At 42.0% G+C, this 18,567-nt stretch overlaps 1 protein-coding gene and 1 long non-coding RNA gene across 8 annotated transcripts in view; one reads left to right on the top strand and one right to left on the bottom strand.

Annotated features, from left to right (window-relative positions):
* GPR19 (G protein-coupled receptor 19) overlaps window positions 1-15,445 on the top strand; it is a 40,004-nt gene extending 24,559 nt beyond the window's left edge. For 6 of the 7 annotated variants that reach the window (XM_045061391.1, XM_019834532.3, XM_045061390.1 and 3 more), the window contains one exon: window positions 14,108-15,445. In XM_045061391.1, coding sequence (XP_044917326.1) covers window positions 14,130-15,377 — 1,248 coding nt within the window. In that variant the 5' untranslated portion in view covers window positions 14,108-14,129 and the 3' untranslated portion in view covers window positions 15,378-15,445. Of the gene's footprint in view, window positions 1-2,532; window positions 2,805-14,107 lie in introns of all 7 variants that reach the window. The other variant, XM_045061393.1, reaches the window with a different exon arrangement.
* LOC109501463 lies at window positions 10,978-17,177 on the bottom strand. Its single transcript, XR_002159535.2, has 2 exons — window positions 16,817-17,177; window positions 10,978-11,254 (listed from the first exon to the last, which is right to left on the bottom strand). It is a non-coding gene; the product is annotated as an uncharacterized LOC109501463 (long non-coding RNA).
* Window positions 17,178-18,567: the final 1,390 nt, after the last annotated feature.

The following is an 18,567-nucleotide window of genomic DNA, read 5'->3' as shown; positions in this document are numbered from 1 at the left end:
TAGTAACTCTGTTCAGTGTTTGCACTCAGTTCTTAAGGAAAACCATCTTCTTTTCAAATGACTGTAAATCGCATCTACTGTATCGTTCTGTGCTTTGAGTGTAATGCGTCTGGTCTTTGCCTCCTCCTTCTTTCCTGAGTTTCACTAGAGATTTTAATACTGAAATCCAAGCTTGAAAATGAAACTGAACGCTTACCTCCAGAACAACTGCTCGCCTCTACTTTAACTCAGTGAGCACACAGCAGCTATTCAAAAACCGTTTGCTGCAATGAATTACATTGAATTTGGGGAGGTGCAAATCCCTTGGCCAAATTGTTTCCTTCAGAATTTGAAAGACTCCATACTGGGAAGAGAGGTGTGGGAAATTGGTAGAGGATGCTAGTAAGTTCTTCTTCCCTCTGAGAAGCTTGGTTTAGATAGAATGGAAGGCAAACACAGGTGGCAGGTCCTCCCTGACCCATCACTTCTTGCAGGGAATCTTCAAGAGGTTGCTGGCTCTTCCAGGGTAATTATTGGGGCACCTGGGGGTGGCAGGGGCAGGGTGCTTAGCTGGCCCATAGGGGAAATTCATCTCTTCTTTGGAGACCCATACTGTTCTTGGTTATCAGAAGCTCACAGAAGCCTCAGCAGCCCTAACCAACTTCCCTCTCCTCCCATCAAAATGCCCTCTTGGGATGAGCTCTCTGCCGGGTGAAAGTAGTGGGTTATATATTAAATGAATGTGTGTTGTTCCTTGAAACATCTATCAGTTTTAGTTCATTACACTAAAAGGAACTTAGAAGTCATCTAGGCCAACTCATTGATATTGTAGACATGGAAATGGAGAGTCAGAGAGATTGATTTACTTAAGGTCCTTACAGGGATCTAAAAATAAGACCTGTTTCTCATGACTTTCTGTTCAGTGCTTATGATCAGAATCAGAGCCCTGGTTTCTTAGTCCCTGGTCCAATCTTTAAGGTAAACTACACTCTTTAAGCTTTTCAAGGTTTCTACTAATCTAGACGCTGGTGGGGTAGTGGAAAGTGGTAGTGTTCACACCCAGTTATCTAAGAAATGCCATATTGAAAAAGAATAAAAGAATTCAGATTTCAGGTGTACATTTACAGTATATAGCATGCTCTTATCAACTATGGTGTCAAAATATATGCCAAGCTCCTGTTACTATTACTGCTCAACAAATTAACACAAATTTAGTAGCTTAAGATAATAGCTATTTATTATGTCATAGTTCTGCAGGTCAGAGGTCTGAGTGGGTTGGCTGGTTTCTTTGCTTAGAGTCTCACAAGGCTGAAATCAAGGTGTGGGCAGGACTGTGTTTCTTTTTAGAGGATGATTCGCCTTCCAAGCTCTTCTCAGTGATTGGCAGAATCCAGTTCTTGTGGTTGTAGGACTAAGGTCACATTTTCTTCATGGCTATCAGTTGGGACCATCCATCACTCCTAGTGGCCTCTCTCTGGTTGTCGCACGTGAGCCCCTGTATCTCAGAGCCAGCAACAGCATGTCTGCTTCCTTGTCATGCTTGGAATCATTCTCTAACTTCTTTTGCCTCATCTGTCTGTCTTTTTTTTTTTTTTTTTTTTAATGTTTTATTTATTTTTGAGACAGAGACAGAGCATAAGCAGGAGAGGGGCAGAGAGAGAGAGACACAGAATCCGAAACAGGCTTCAGGCTCTGAGCTGTCAGCACAGAGCCCGACGCTGGGCTCAAACTCACAAACCGCGGGATCATGGCCTGAGCTGAAGTCAGACGCTTAACCGACTGAGCCACCCAGGTGCCCCTCATCTGTCTGTTTCTAACCAGAGAGGATTCTCTGTTTTTAAGGGCTCATTCATTTATGAGTCTCTTTTGCTGTGTGGCATGGACATCTTTGGGGGGGGGGGGCATTTTGCCTCCTACATATATTATTTCCTTTAAATAACGGCAGGGCTCCATCCTACCAGGCTAAGTGGAAAAGTCAGTGACAAACTTTACTGGGACTGGGAGTGGGAGTCTCTTTCTCTTCCTACGTCCTGGGGTTCTTACAGCAAAATGTATGGGATGGTCGCTCTAGCCTTGGATCCCTTCTGATTATAGCAGAAATGTAATTATGATCTGGGCCACAACGTGTCCTTGGAAACTGGTAGATCTGTGTTGGTACCACCCCTGGGGCAGTGGACTTTATTCCCAGCTAGAAACTCTATGCCTTGAGTCCACCCTGCTAGCTGCACTCCTCTATTACCACTTGTCAGTGGGGAGCAGTAGGGAAGTGAGTGCAGTGGGGAAGTGAGGCAAGGGTTCCAGGCCAACATTGTTTTTTTGTTTTTTAACAACTTTATTCATATACCAAACATTCCCTCATATTAAGTGTATAAGGCAGTGATTTTTGTTATGTTTACAGCATTGCACAACCATCACCATAATCAAATTTTGGAACCTTTTCATCATTCCCAAAAGATCTTTTGTGGCCATCTAGGCCTGCCTTTCACATGACTCCAGGGGCCACAGCCACATCCTGATTCAGCCATCCTTGTTTCTCTCTCCTACCCTCTTTAGAAATCCCGTCAGAGAACTCAGCCTCCAGAAAACAAAAGCCAAGGAAACAGTATTGTCTCAGGCCCAGTAATACAACTCTCCTGCAAAATAAGGCAGAACTTAGGGTCTGGGGTCATTCTCAGAAGGGGACAGAAAAAAAAAAATCTCCGCAAAGAGCACAGCACAAATCAATTCTCGAGTGACTTAGTATCTTGCCTCCGTACAATGCGGTGGAGTCTTCCAGTTGCAATTATCAGTGGGCAACACTGACTCCGTGGAACAGTGACCTGCAGGTGAGTGAATCAGGCCTCCTCTTTTTCCCCTCCTCTAGGCAGAAATGAAGGCATTCTTTGCTCCCTGCTTAAATGACCAGATGGGGACATATTGTGGAGTGGGATAGGCGAATAGGGGAACCAATCTGGTACAGAGTCAAAGGAAGTTCCCGGAGGCACTTAGGCCCTCTAGGCCCCGCTTACCCCTTTTTCTCTCTTTCTTGTCCCCCATCCCCTGTGAGATAGGTTTTTTTTTGACTGCAGAGAAGTCTGAGTTGCCTCAAGGAAAACAGCCTACCACAAGTACTAAGTCCAGGCCTTAAGGAGCCTGAAACATTGTTCAAGATCTGGAAGGTAGCTGGGGATCCAGGGCAGCTTAGGGACTGGGTTTTCTTGTCTTGTCATCTGTCTGCAGCAGGTGTCCTAGGGAGTCTACTAGCAATGGCTTGTTCTTCTCTGTCATGGCTGCTACCGCTTCCTTTGGTTCCCCAACCACCCAGCCCTAAAGAAGGTCCTCCTACCGTGCTCTGCTCTTTTCTTTCACAGAACTCACTACAACTTACTGGTTTTATTTGTACTTATTTATTCCTCTTCTCTCCATCCCTCCACAGCATAGTCGTAATTAGACTGTGAACTTCCTGAAGGTAGGGACATGGTTTTATTGGTCATTGTATACATAGTTCTTAGCACAGTACATTCTGGCACATAGTATGATCTTAAAATGGATTTATGGAATGATGAATGACTTAATGAAAATGGGCAAAGAATCTCAATAGACATTTCTCCAAACTTATCTATTTATCTGACAACTGGATGTCTCTACTTGGGTATCTGCTAAGAATGTAACTCACCCAAAATAGAATTACTGATTTCCAGATCCCCAAACTTTTTCTCCCCCCCCGCCCCATCGCAGACCCTCAAACCTAGGAGTCATCCCTGTTCCCCTAACCCCATCACACACCAATAGATATTCTTGGCTCTGTCTCCAAAATATTTTCAGTAGCCATCTACTTTTCTCCACCTACATCGCTACTAGGTCTAAGCCATCATTATTACTTACTTAGCTTATTGTAATAGTTTCTTAACTGGTGCCCCCACTTCTCTCAGCCACCTACACAGCAATTAAAGTTGTATTTTTAAAACATAAATCAGGTCATACTCCTATCACTCTTTTGCTTAAAGCCTGCAGTGAGTCTCATTGCAATAAGAATAATATCTGTGCCCTGCAATGCCATATGTGATTTAATCCACTGCCTACCTTTCTGATTATATCAGGTACCATTTTATTCCACATTCATATGCTCCAGCTACATAACAAGCTTATTCCTGCCCCAGGGTCTTTGCACACATTGCTTCTGCCTAGAATGTTATTTTGACTTTCCTGTGGCTGGCTTGCCATCACTGGAGTTTCAGCTGTAGTATCACTTCTTCAGAGAACTGTTCTCTGGCCACTCCATCTAAAATAAGACCCTATGTTACAATGATTTTAGAGGCAAGTAATAGAAAACTCAAAGGGGATTAAAGCCATACAGAAACATTGCTTATTTGAGAAGCCTAGTGGTGGCTGTTCTAACATTACCTCAGTGTCAGGACACTGGGTAATATCTTTTTGAGTCTCAGGACTTCCCCTGCCCTTATTACTGGGTGATAAGATACCACCCAGTGCCCCGACCTCTTCACATGACAGTTTACAAAGGTTAAGAAGTAAGGGGCAGCCAGGCCCACAAGATAGAACACTTTCCACATGCCTCTTTCCTCTTATCAAGAGAGAAACATTTTCTCAAGAGCTTCCCAACACCCACCTAGAGATTTCCTCCTGTCTCAGTGCCAGAAGCAATGATGGTGTGACCATCCCTAGCTGCAAGGGATGGCAGAAAGTGGTTATCTTGCCTTTTCAGCCTCTTGAGAGAGGAAGGCAAGGGAGAAGTTGGGAATGTCCATTGGGTAACCAACCAGTCACGTGCCATCCCATTTTTCATGGATCCTTGGTCCCTCATTTTGCTTTATTTTTCTCCCTAGTACTAGCCATTTCTTTACTCTTTATGTATTTGTTTAGCTGTAATTTGTTTTCCCTACTAGAGGTATGCTCCACAAAAACAGGGACCTTGTCTGTCTAGCTGACTTCTATATTTTTAGCAATTAGCACAATCCTGGTTCATATTAAGTGATAAAAAATATTGGGTAATTGTATAATTGAAGACTATTTTGCATATACCATTGTAAGAAAATAGTCATTTCTTAGGGTGATGTTTCTTGATATTTCTTCCCTCCCCCCCCCCCATTTTGTCTGACTTTATAGATTTTGTGTGAACAGTAGAGAGAGGGAGAAGTTCAGTATTATTAACCCTGGAGCTGCATCCCTCCTGCACAGAACTTTACTAAGTGGCAGTGGGGTGAGAGAGATTGGCTAGTGTCCTTTATATGCACCTATAGTGAGATGCTAGGATAACCTAACATTTTCTCCTGCAACATTGTTTGTAAAGAATTTGGGGAGGACTGCAGCTCATGACCAACAGAAACGTTCATGTGGGGTAGAGCTTGGGTTCCTTTCTGTTACATTCTTTTGGGTGTGACATTTACTCCAGTGCTAGCCATCCCTACACAAAACTGTCAAGTAGGTGCTTCTTCACCTTCAGCCTTTCACCCTTCACCCACTCCCTCCCGTAATGGCACCCCATCTTTATTCTCTCAGGTGTGACTGTCCTCAAGACTTTTGTTTTGGCATCTCTTCTTTTTTCCTTTCCACTAAGATCATTGATCTCAGAGATAAAAGGGGTCTCTTCTGCTTATAATAGTAAAAATATTTACTCTTTAAGAAGCATTTACATTTTAATAGGGACCTTGACTTTAAAAGAATGATGCTCTAATGGTAAGAGAAGTTGAGAGAGAAGCTTTCCTCGCTCCCAGAAATCACTCCAAGGATGCTGACTCTGCTTATTTCTGATATTTTAGAATTCATGTGAAGGACAAAGAAAGGTAAAGGTGGTAGAAGAGTAATACAGGTCCATGGACAGCCAGTATCCAGACACAAAGATGGTGTGCCCAGGCTGCTCTTAGGACACTGCTCGATCCCAGGCTGGAAACAGATTGAAAGGCACAGAGCTGGAAATATTATGGAGGAATATTTATATGTTATATGACACACAATAGAAAAGGGGGAAAGGGCAGTAGAGAAAATTCCAGGTTTAGTAAGCATGTGATACTAGGGGTCTCCGATGGTGGAGGAGAAACTGTTTCACTGGAAATATGAGGTTCTTTTGCAATTATTCAGAATTACTTAATGGAAATAATTTAAGTGGAGTGGATCTCACATGTTTTTGAGAAAGACATTCAATTCATTGTATTACATATTTTGGGTTAAAGTATAGAAAAAGGTTTTATTTGGCTAATCTGTCACTAAAAAAAATCATGCCCAACTTGGAGAAAGGTTGTGTTGATTTATTTGGATCTCAATGATTTTTCCCTTAGAATCAACATTGTGAATAATGATTAGGTGCCAAGGCCCCTCTGCAAAAGCCATTCACTCTTAACACAGTTAAATTATGTGACTGATGTTAGTATTATCACTACAGTATGAGATGTGGTTACTAAAATTTGCTTGTCATATGGCTTTTGAGACTTCCATGGGCCAACAGTAGTAAGAGTGCTAATTTTTTTTTAAGTTTTAAAAAGTTGATATTTAAGTTCTGTTTAGTTAACATACAGTATAATGTTAGTTTTAGGTGTACAGTATAGTGATTCAACACTTCCATTCATCACAAAGTGCTGATCAGAAGTGCACTCTTTAGGGGCGCCTGGGTGGCGCAGTCGGTTAAGCGTCCGACTTCAGCCAGGTCACGATCTCGCGGTCCGTGAGTTCGAGCCCCGCATCAGGCTCTGGGCTTGATGGCTCAGAGCCTGGAGCCTGTTTCCGATTCTGTGTCTCCCTCTCTCTCTGCCCCTCCCCCGTTCATGCTCTGTCTCTCTCTGTCCCAAAAATAAATAAAAAAATGTTGAAAAAAAAAATTTAAAAAAAAAAGAAAAAAAAAAAAAGAAGTGCACTCTTTAATCCCCATCACCTAGGTCACCTGTCCCTCCGGCTCCCCTCTGGTAACCATCAGTTTGTTTTCTATAGTTGAGTCTTTCTTGGTTTGCCTCTCCTTTTTTCCTCTTTGCTCATTTGTTTCTTAAATTCTATACATTGTGAAATCATATGGTGCCTGTCTTTTTCTGACTGATTTACTTCACTCAGCGTAATGCTCTCTAGCTCCATCCTTGTTGCAAGTGGCAAGATTTCATTCTTTTTTATGGCTGAGTAATATTCCATTGTATGTATATGCACATCACATTTTCTTTATCCGTTCACCTATCAGTGGACACTTGGGCTGTTTCCTTAATTTGGCTATTGTGATAATACTGCTATAAACATTTGGGGTGCATGTATCCCTTCAAATTAGTATTTTTGTATTCTTTAGGTAAATGCCTCGTAGTGCAATTGCTGGATTGTACTAGTTCTATTTTTAACTTTTTTAAGAACTTCCATAAGAGTGCTAATTTTTTAAGCACTTGCTATGTGCTAGACACTGCATTAGATCATGTATAGACCTGCACAAGGATAAGGCTTATTGACAATTTTCCTCATACTAGGCAGATCGGTTGGTATTAGCTCATTTAACTCCTGTGCATATATTATCTCATTTTATCTTCATAATAATCAAATACGGTAGGAATAATTATCCTTATTTTACAGATAAGAAAACTGGAGTTCAAGAAGGGTTAGATCATTTGTCCCGGGTCACACAACAACTTAGTGAGCAACAAAGGTGGAATTTACACTTGAGCTTTCTGACTTCAAAGCCTTCATACATGTACGCTTTACAATATTCCTATATTGTGAGATGAGAAGATTTTCAGCACAGGATTATGTTCTGGGTGTAGGTTTGCCAGATTTAGCTAATAAAAATATAGGATACCACTTAAATATTATATGGGATATATCTGTGCTAAAATATTGTCCTTTATCTGAAATTCATCTTTTACTGGGGATCCTGTATTTCATCTGGCAGGCATATCTGGGTGGCACATTGTGAGAACGTGTCTTATCCTCTCTGGTTTTTTTGTTCCCCCACCACAGTCATGCTGGTGGCTACCTGGGCCTTATGTAGTTCCATAAAGCACTGAGCTCAGTGTCCACACCAAAACCATAGCTCAGAGCCAGAAAGCAAGATAACCATTCAGGAAGCTTCTGAAGAGCCTGTGTGGCCTCCTTAGCCATTTGTAAATTCAGGGATGTAAATTCAGGGCTTCAGGGTATGTTGCCCTGTAAATCCTGCCCTACTGGAGGCAGTAGGCTGGTAAATGTTTAACATCTAGTTGAGCAGGAGAAGAAAAAAAAAAAAAAAACCTGATTTGTGGTGTTTGTCAGTTTCCATGGTGTGAATATTCCTGCCAAGGCTGATTTATACCAGCATGATGTCATTGAACTTGGAGTTGCGAAGAAATGTGCACAGCTGGCTCTGGGGAGCTCATGCAAGCCAGTCACCCACTACTGTTTTGGGTATTTCTTATTTTCACATATACAGCCTACTAACAATGCAAGGTTTAAGAGCAAATATCTACCACCATGGTATTTTCTAAGTTACAAAAATTAAAATTTAAAGGAGACATTTCCCTACTTGGGGCACTACCATTGATCAAACTTTTCCTCACTTTCAGTTCAAACGGGTTTAGAGTTCTGCTTTCATCCTCTGTTTAAAAACCAATAACAGTTAATCATGTGTTATAATGAATTTCCAATCGTCTCACATTTTTCATTCTGAAGAAAGGCTGTATTTCCAGACCAACATGTCTTACTGTACTTTTGATGCCAAGCCTCTGTGCAGTATATGGTGGGAGTGATTTTTTTCCCCCAAATGTTCACTATGTCACATATTTCTGAGCTAGCATATTGAACAGATGTATCTGTGGGTAGGCAAGAGGCTGTGGTGGAATAATTTTACATTCCTGTGTTTGAGGAGTCAAGAAAGACCTATCCATGTACAGCCAGTGTGAACCTCTGAATTCAGATCCAGCCTTTTGTGGCCTCCCTAGGCATGAAGCCCCAGTGGTGGTTAAGAGCATGGGCTTTGGAGTGAGGCAGTCCTGGGGTGACTAGTGACTACTTTATAACTATATGATCTTGGGGAAGAACTTCAGTTTTTTCCATTTGTGAAATATGGCTATTACCTACCTCAAAGGGCTATGTGTATGAAGTACCTGACATATAGTAAGCACAAAATAGATATCAATTCTCAGTGGTGTTAATGCTGTAACTACTGTCATAATTGTAATTAGTCTTACTGCTCAGTAGTAAACAACCTTATCTTATGTATCTGCTTTGGTCCAGCAGAAGCTTACCATGGTGCAAGAAAATGTTTCAGGTTGGTTTTTTTTTTCCCCAACCAAATCATGTAAAAAAAAAATTCAACATTATAAAAATTCTAGTTTGACATTAAATGTTTAAACAGATTTCAGAAATAAAAATGGTCTTTCCCTATTGTAAGAATGCCTGTGAATCTTTATAATTCCATGGGGGAAAAGAGATCAGTTGTTAGGGTTCTTTGCTTTGAATCTAGAAGCCGAAGCAGCAGTTGATGCTTGGCAAGGAATGGCCTCTGGTACAACCCTGAAGTAAACCAAGTTTGTCAGTTGTGTGCCTCTGTTCCTCTTTTGGTCCTTTTGTTTGTTTCTCATCTTTCATGCATTCATCCACCTATCAGTGTGATTTTCAAAAAGCTAAAATCATGACTCACTCTTACACAAATAGGGGATGAACGTAGGTCAAAGATGTATCAACTTGCTACTGAAGAAACCAATGAGGTAATAGGGCTGGTTCTAAGAGCATTTGAATAGATGGGTATTTATAGGGTTTTGTTATTGTTATTGTTTGTTTTTTTAAAGAAGATGGACATAAGATTGCTAGACAGACACAAAACTGATGTCCTACCGAGCAATAAGTTCATAACTCTTGGAGTTATTTTTTTCTGCTAGACAGAAATCTGCATGTTAACATGTACTTTCACAATGTCTGGGCTTTAGTCATATAGTAAATAGCAAAATCAAGCACAGATACATTCTCCCAGAGAATTAAATAATTCTTTGGGGGAACCCCCTTTAACAGTGTCTTAGCATGACATTAAAAAGATATGCTATACTCTCTTTGCTTTATTTTCAAGTATTGGATACTTTTTATTAACTCATTTATCCATTTATTTATTCAGTAAACTTTTAGTATCTATATGCCCCAGGGATGCAGAGATAAAAACACAGTCCTTGCCCTAAGGAACTCATAACCTTATGAAGCAGAGCAACATTCAAAATAAAAGTTGCAGGGTGCCTGGGTGGCTCAGTTGGTCGAGCATCTGACTTCCGCTCAGGTCATGATCTCATAGTTCATGAGTTTGAGCTCCACATCGGGCTCTGTGCTGGCAGGTCAGAGACTGTCTGGGATTCTTTCTCGCCTTCTCCCCTTCTCAAAATAAACCTCAAAATCACCTGGGGGGTTGCACTCTAGGCCAGTTAAATTAGAATCTCTGGGGGAGGACCAGGACATCGGTATTTTTTAAAAGCTCCCTGAGAGAGTCCAATGCGTTGCTAAGCTAGAGAACCATTGTTCTAAAGGAAAGTATACTTGGAAAATGCTGCAATAAAGGACTAACAAAGTGCTGTGTGAACAAGGATACCACAGCCATTCTGGCTTTGTTCATACTCTCATCCACTGTTGACCACATTTCAGCCCATGAATGCAGAAAATGTAACCTCTCACTGTAACCTTGGGGAAATTTTAGGTCAGTTTGATTGTAGGACATTTAGAAACTGTGTATACTCTAGGAGGTGTGGTTTGTAGGAAACTATGTCCCCTGAGGGAAAGGGGACCCAAAAAAAGATGACCCCCAAATTCATTCCACGTGCTCTCTCTCTTCTTTGGAATGTTTTTTTCACTCCCTGTCTTCCTAAAGAAGTCCTAGTCTCTAAATCCCCAACTCAAACATCACCTCCTTTGTGAAGTGTCTCCTTTCTTTTTCATATCCCATGTAAAATTGGGTCCTTGTTTTTCTCTGCCACTTAGCTGCTTGCCTTTTTAGAATCAATTATAATTATTACAGAATTTAGTTATGTCAGGCAGCTGTTTATCCATTGTCCCTCTTACGGGCTTTACTTATCAGTTTCCCTAGTACCTAGTCTTGTCTTGGTTTATTGAATGAAAAAACAGAGCCGTAGCAGTTGTACGTAATGTCCAAAAAGTCGTGCCATCGTTGGGGAGACCTGGACTCAGGACCTCCTCAAGGCTCCCTCGTCCGATTTCTGAGCTTTAGGAGCCTCTGCTTCCGAGTGGTGGGGCTAGAGAAGTGGGCAGACACACTCGCTGGTGTAATGCAGCTGGAGGAAGTGATGGAAGGCCTCCTGGTGCTTTAGTTGCGGTGGTGAACTTGAGTTTCATCTCCAGAATTTTGCTACAAGGGAGAGAGAAACAAAAGTAAGTTCACAGGTTCAAAGTGTGTGTGTTGACTACGGAAAAGAGGCTGTGCCACCAAGTCCTGTTTTATTTACGCTGCAGGCATCCCCCAAAAGTTGAGCGCAGCCTGGGAAGATTCCTCGTCTGTTTTACTTTTAAACTTTAAATCTTTATTATATTTTATTTTATTTGTAGATAATCCCCACACCCAGTGTGAGGCTCAAACTCCCAACCCCGAGATCAAGTCACACACTCTACCGACTGAGCCAGCCAGGTGCCCCTAAAGTTTAAATCTTTAAAAAAATAATTTTTTTTGGCATTTCGTAGGTTTTACACATATAAAGGTGAAGAGATCATTTCAACTTTATAAGTACAAGGGTCATGCATTCCAGATTTTCTAGGGCAGTGCTAATTTTAGATCTTATATTCTGTTTTCAGACTGCATATCCTGATTTTTTTTTTTTTTTTGATGGAGAATGTGGTTGGTATTCTTATAATATCACCCAGCCAGCCATGCTTAAAAGCCTTCTAGTAGTCAAATTTCTAATTATCTTACATTTCTTTTGAGAAATCACGTAAGGCTGCCTTATGGACAAAAAAGCCTGAAGGTAATATGGGACTGGCATTTACTACATCACACTGAGCTCCAGATTTTTGTTGAATGTGGTTTCAGGGTGAGAACAGTATATATTAACACTCATCTCCCTACCACAAATTAGTGCAAAAGTCCTTCAAGGAAAAGCGGGCCGTTAAGAACTGTTCTGCCATTAAAAACTGTTCTTTCGGGGCGCCTGGGTGGCTCAGTCGGTTGGGCGTCCGACTTCGGCTCAGGTCACGATCTCGCAGTCCGTGGGTTCGAGCCCCGTGTCGGGCTGTGTGCTGACAGCTCAGAGCCTGGAGCCCGCTTCGGATTCTGTGTCTCCCTCTCTCTCTGCCCCTCCCCCACTCATGCTTGCTCTCTCTGTCTCAAAAATAAATAAAGGTTAAAAAAATTTTAAAAAAAGAAAAAGAAAAACTGTGCTTTCATTAAGAACTGTTCTTGGTAGGGACCTGAATGGCTCAGTTGGAGGAGCGTGTGACTCTTGATCTTAGGGTTGTGAGTTTGAACCCCACATTGGGTGTGGAGATTACTTAAAAAATGAAATCTTTATAAGAAAAACAATAACAAAAACTGCTCTTTAATCCCACCTCTAAACTTCAGAAATGCTTCTGTGTGAGGCTGGTCAACAGGAGCCCACCAACAGGGACACAGGGCCCCTCGGGAGCTGCTGGAGGGCCCCCCTGCTGTGCCACAGGCTACATGGGACTGCTCTGGTTATTTTGGACATAGATGCTGTGTTTTCTCTTTCTGCTTAATAGATTCAGACCAAATTAGACCTTAATAGTCCAACTACAACCAAAGTCACGCCAATTTTAATTGAATAGCCCACAATTATATAATTGTTTTACCTATTAAAAAGTGTAACTTTTATTGTCACCAAATAGTACCCTAAAAAGTTAAAGGCTAAATTTATAATAATCTTCTATATCTAAGGATCATAAGCTTTTACTTATTTATTTTTTTAAATTTATTTTGAGAGAGACAGCATGAATGGGGGAGGAGCAAAGAAGAGGAGAAAGATAATCCCAAGTAGCCTCCACACAGTCAGCACAGAGCCCTATGTGGGGCTCAAACTCACAAACCATGAGATCATCTGAGGTGAAACCAAGAGTCGGACACTTAACTGACTGAGCCATCCCGGCGCCCCAAGGGTCATCAGCTTTTAAAAAACCAGCTGAGGGGCACTGAGTGGCTCTGTCGGTTAAGTGTCTGACTTCGGCTCAAATCATGATCTCGCGGTTTGTAAGTTCAAGCCCCACATCAGGCTCTGTGCTGCTAGCTTGGAGCCTGGAGCCTACTTGGGATTCTGTGTCTCCCTCTCTCTCTGCCCCTCCCCTGCTCATGCTCTGTCTCTCTCTGTCTCTCAAAAATAAATAAATGTTTATTTACCCAGCTGAGTAACAGTTACAGTTGGCTGGTTTTAATCATCCATTTGCCACAAACTTTCTAGTAACCTGGTTACATTCTATAGAGAACATCTTGTATGTTCTTTAGTCAATATGTTATTCTATGAAACAGTAACAGCAGAATAGCCTCAAGTTACATCATTTGTAAGTAGCAAGCTATTAGAACAGGGATCATGTCATCTTTTGGAAGAAGCAAGCTATTTTCAGATGTCATTAAATTAGAAGCTACTTCTGGCTCCTGTGAAAGTGTTATATACAGTTGCTCTGTGCCTTTCATAATGCTTCTGTACTGGAAATTCTGCATAAGTAAGAACAGGGCCATCTCTGGGAACCAGCCAGGCTGTCTGCACAGATTCCTGTTAGCTGTTTCCATAGCTGACATCCGTGTGTTTCCATCTGCCCGAGTCTTCTTGTCGCAGCCTCACTGCTTTAGTGTCCTGACATTTAGGAACTTCTCACCTGCTTGCCGTGCATTCCATTTGGGAGTAGCACCCTTACCATGAGCCAGATTTGAGTGCCTTAACCCTTTGTGGTCCCCAGCGGGCGAAGGCAACAAGGATATGTCTAGGGGTGGGGCTGGGCAGGAGTTCTACCTCACTTGAGTAAGCGTTGAGAAAGGGAGAGGCCAGGGACAGCCTGAGCTGGGATCAGCCAAAACAGCTCCTAAAACAAAAGAGAAGTGGAACCAGAGCTCTTTCTGGATGGTAGTCCAGGGTTCCTGCCAGTCCACGGGTCCTACTCACTGACAACAACAGTCTCAGTGTCCGATAAGACTGTTAGCCTTAGGAGTCGCTCTTTATAACACCGTTTTAACAGGAGGCCTCATTCTTCTTTTCTTATCCAGAACTAAGAGGAAAAAAGTGAATATGGTTTTTGCTCACAGAATGGATAACAGCAAGCCGCCTTTGGTCATCCCCACGCTCCTGGTGCCCCTCCAAAACCACAGCTGCACCGAAACAGCCACACCTCTGCCAAGCCGTGACCTGACAGACTTACATGGGGAGCACGGCTGGATGAGCAACAGAACAGACCTGCAGTACGGACTGAGACCCGGGGAAGTGGCCACAGCCAGCATTTTCTTCGGGGCCCTGTGGCTGTTCTCTGTATTTGGCAACTCCCTGGTTTGTCTGGTCATCCACCGGAGTAGGAGGACACAGTCCACCACGAACTACTTTGTGGTCTCCATGGCATGTGCTGATCTTCTCGTCAGCGTCGCCAGTACGCCTTTCGTCCTGCTTCAGTTCGCCACGGGGAGGTGGACACTTGGCAGTGTGATGTGTAAGCTGGTGCGGTATTTTCAGTATCTCACCCCAGGCGTCCAGATCTACGTCCTCCTCTCCATCTGCATAGACCGGTTCTACACCATTGTCTATCCCCTGAGCTTCAAGGTGTCCAGAGAAAAAGCCAAGAAAATGATTGCCGCGTCGTGGGTCTTCAATGCAGCCTTCGTGACCCCCGTGTTCTTTTTCTATGGCTCCCACTGGGACAGTCATTGCAATTACTTCCTCCCTGCCTCTTGGGAAGGAACTGCCTACACTGTCATCCATTTCTTGGTGAGCTTTGTGATTCCTTCTGTCCTCATCATCTTATTTTACCAGAAGGTCGTGAAGTATATCTGGAGAATAGGCACCGATGGTCGGACAGTGCGGAGGACGATGAACATTGTCCCGAGGACAAAAGTGAAAACTATCAAGATGTTCCTCATTTTAAATCTATTGTTCCTGCTCTCCTGGCTACCTTTTCATGTGGCTCAGCTGTGGCACCCCCCCGAACGGGACTCTAAGAAAAGTTCTCTTGTTTTCACAGCTATCACATGGATATCTTTTAGTTCTTCAGCCTCTAAACCTACGCTCTATTCCATTTATAATGCCAATTTTAGGAGAGGAATGAAAGAAACTTTTTGCATGTCCTCAATGAAGTGTTACCGAAGCAATGCCTATACTATCACAACCAGTTCAAGGATGGCCAAAAAAAACTACGTTGGCATTTCAGAAATTCCTCCCACGGCCAAAACTATAACCAAAGACTCAATCTATGATTCATTTGACAGAGAAGCCAAGGAAAAAAAGCTTGCTTGGCCCATTAATTCAAATCCACCAAATACTTTTGTCTAATTTCGCAGAGTTCTTTCAATTATTGTTATGTTGCCAGAGATTAAAAAGCTTTAACTCTAAAAACAGAAGCTATTTATATGTATTTTTTTTTTTCTGTCAACTTTCTGAGGGAAATGTTTTATTTTGTAAAATGCATTTAACTATTGATTGGAATTTCTGTGGTTTTCTTTTGGTTGCCTTTTCTTTTAGGGGAAGCTTTCACCTTGAGCTATAGTTAAGAGTTCTTTTACTCTATTAGTTACGTGCATAAGAGAATGCGTTCCTACTTTTTAGTTACCATTAGGTCCAAAAAGCATAAACCATACACACAGCCTTTGATTAATGACTCAAATTTGTTTTATTCTGTCTCCTTTTTCTCCTCCCTACTGAAATTTTATAACTATGGGCTTCTGTTCCAAATGAAATCTCCTGTCACACACATTTCAGAGACTTGTATTTCTGCGACTAAGTAACATTGAGGGAGTGTTAATATTGTATATGTTTTTACATTAGTTTCTTCCAAGTAATCGCTGTCCAGATCTCCTGTGGAAAGCACCCCGTATGATGGAATACACTGGAACTTTCTGGGAAGTCTTCTGTGATTAAATTTGACTCAGGATTCTTAGGGAAAGAAAACTTATAAAATTGCCTAATATCTCTCTCTCTCTCTCTCTCTCTCTCTCTCTCTCTCTCTCTCTCTCTCTCTCCCCATCTCTCATTTTCATTCTCCCTTAACTTAAGCAGTTGATGAGGTCTTGAAAATTCCGAGGTCAATATGTTTTTCTCACATCTGTGTCCCATCTGGGCTGTGTCTCGGATGTTTACTTCTCTTCTATGAGTTAAACTCAAGCAAATGAGTAGGTGTCCTTGCTAGGCAAGCCCTTTAGAAAATGCCAGTGGGAGAAATGACACATGGCGTTTCTCTGTGCTCTGCACTTCAGGCAGAGGGCTTTGGCTGCCTGGCCCGACCTCTATAAATAGATATAGCGAGGACAAGAAGCACCTGCTTCATCCTCCTTGATACTCTGACCTGAGGCCATACGTCCAACCAGCGCCTTTTTTCCCCTCATCTCTCTCCAGGATACATCTTCATAGCCTGGCCAAATTCAGACTCTTCTTTGCCTGTGCTATCTCTAGGTTTTCTTCTCTGCTTGTCAGCTTTCTGTTGTTTCAAATCTAGGTCCAGCACATTTAAAAAATGTTCCTATTTAAACAGTAAAGGGCCTACATGGGGCACCTGGGTGGCTCAGTCGTTAAGCATCCGACTTTCAGTTCAGGTCATGATCTTGCAGTCCGTGGGTTCGAGCCCCGCATCAGGCTCGTGCTGACAGCTCAGAGCCTGGAGCCTGCTTCAGATTCTGTCTCCCTCTCTCTGCCCTTCCCCCACTCATGCTCTCTCTCTGTCTCTCAAAAATGAATAAATGTTAAAAATAAATAAAAATAAATAACAAAGGGCTTACAGACAAGACAGTATGCATTTTCACATCCCAGTTAAGAGCTGCAAATAATAATTCCAGTTCTTCAGCAATTTTACCCACATTATCTTATTTTATCCTCTTGGGAATTCTGTGAAGTACTTCTTGTCATCTGCGCCTCATAGATGAGAATCTGGAATGCTATGTTTTGTGACTTGCCCACATTGGAGTGTGACAGAGCTGGTATTCACACTCAGGGCCTCTAACTGCATGTATATCACTCTTTCCTTGACACTACAGATGTCTCTCTAAGGAACACACGAGTGGCCAAACCCGTCCAGGCCTCCATGGGTCTTCTGGCTGCTGCTTTGGTAGAAATCTAAGGTCTAAGAGAATCCGCCCATTCTTAAAAGGAGAGTCTAGGTGGAATTTAATGAGCTGGCCCTCACCTTTTCTTCGGCTGTGGATAGGTTGTTGGACTTGTGCTGAATGTCAGAGATACAGACAAAGGGAAACGAGACAAGACTGGGTTCAATAATTAGGACAAGGAACAAGAACAAGAAAGCGTTTCATCTACGAAACATCTACAGAGCCGGTGTTTTTAAATGGAGCTGCTTCCTTCAGTCAAGTTCAAAAGGCAAAAAGAACATCTCATATTTTTCTTTTTCTTTTTCCTCCTCATCTTCTTCTTCCTTATCCCATCAGCAGATGGCACTCTAAAATGACAAAAGAAGCTAGACATTTCTCTCAGCCCTCGAATTCTATGGTTCAGACTTGTTAAAAAACAGAAAACCCTTGCATTTTTGTCCATTTTTTGTTCCATACTGTTGGTCCATTTAAAAGGAATATTTTTAAAAGATTGTAAAAAGTTAAATTTAATTCATCTCAATTTTGTTTATATATATATATTTTAGGTTTTAGTTTAAACTAAGAGTTCTAAGCTCCATTCTATCTATAATGTTCTGTGAGTTTATCCTAGTCGGTGGAAATTCAGTGAGACAATTTCATAGCTGAATTATTATAGGTCATGAGACTGATTTGGTTGACACTTTAAGGTTTTTTTTTTTAAAGAATCTCCCAAATAATGACAAATTAAAAGTGTCAACCAAATCATAGTCTCATGACCTATAATAATCCAGCTATATTCTCTGAGCATGTTGATAATTCACTGTATTTTTGTTTAGTCTGTTTTTAAAAAAAATTTTTCAATGTTTATTTGTTTTTGAGAGACAGAGAGAGACAGCTTGAGGGAAGGGGCAGAGAGAGAGAGAGAGAGAGAGAGAGAGAGAGAGAGAGAGAGACAACAGAATCCAAAGCAGGCTCTGGGCTCTGAGCTCTCAGCACAGAGCCCAATGCAGGGCTCAAACCCATGAACCATGAGATCATGACCTAGCTGAAGTTGGACACTTTACAAACTGAGCCATCCAGGCACCCCTAGTCTTATTTAATATTCAGGATTCCTGTTGTCTCACTTGATCCTGAAACAGAGGAAACTGGATATAATTCACAGATTGATGAGGCTTTGCATAAGTCCCAACAGTACAAGAACAACATTCTCCATAACTCATATCTGCCTAGCAAGAATCAGTTAAATCACAGGGAGGCAGCCTACTGGAGACAGTAAAAACATTACCCCAGTCTCCTTACCAGGTACATATGAGGCGCGCCATGAATCTGGATTCACGTAGCCGCCAAAGCGGAGTTCAAGAAAAATGATAGTGGGGAACAGGGTTCAGAGTAGAGGTGATGCTCATACCTGGCTCCCAGAGACTGTCAGAGGAAGGGACAGGGACGCA

Source organism: Felis catus, chromosome B4 (assembly GCF_018350175.1).
Source record: "Felis catus isolate Fca126 chromosome B4, F.catus_Fca126_mat1.0, whole genome shotgun sequence".
NCBI lineage: Eukaryota > Metazoa > Chordata > Mammalia > Carnivora > Felidae > Felis > Felis catus.
Note: the sequence above shows the minus strand (reverse complement) of the source record. Positions and strands in the feature narration are given on the sequence as shown.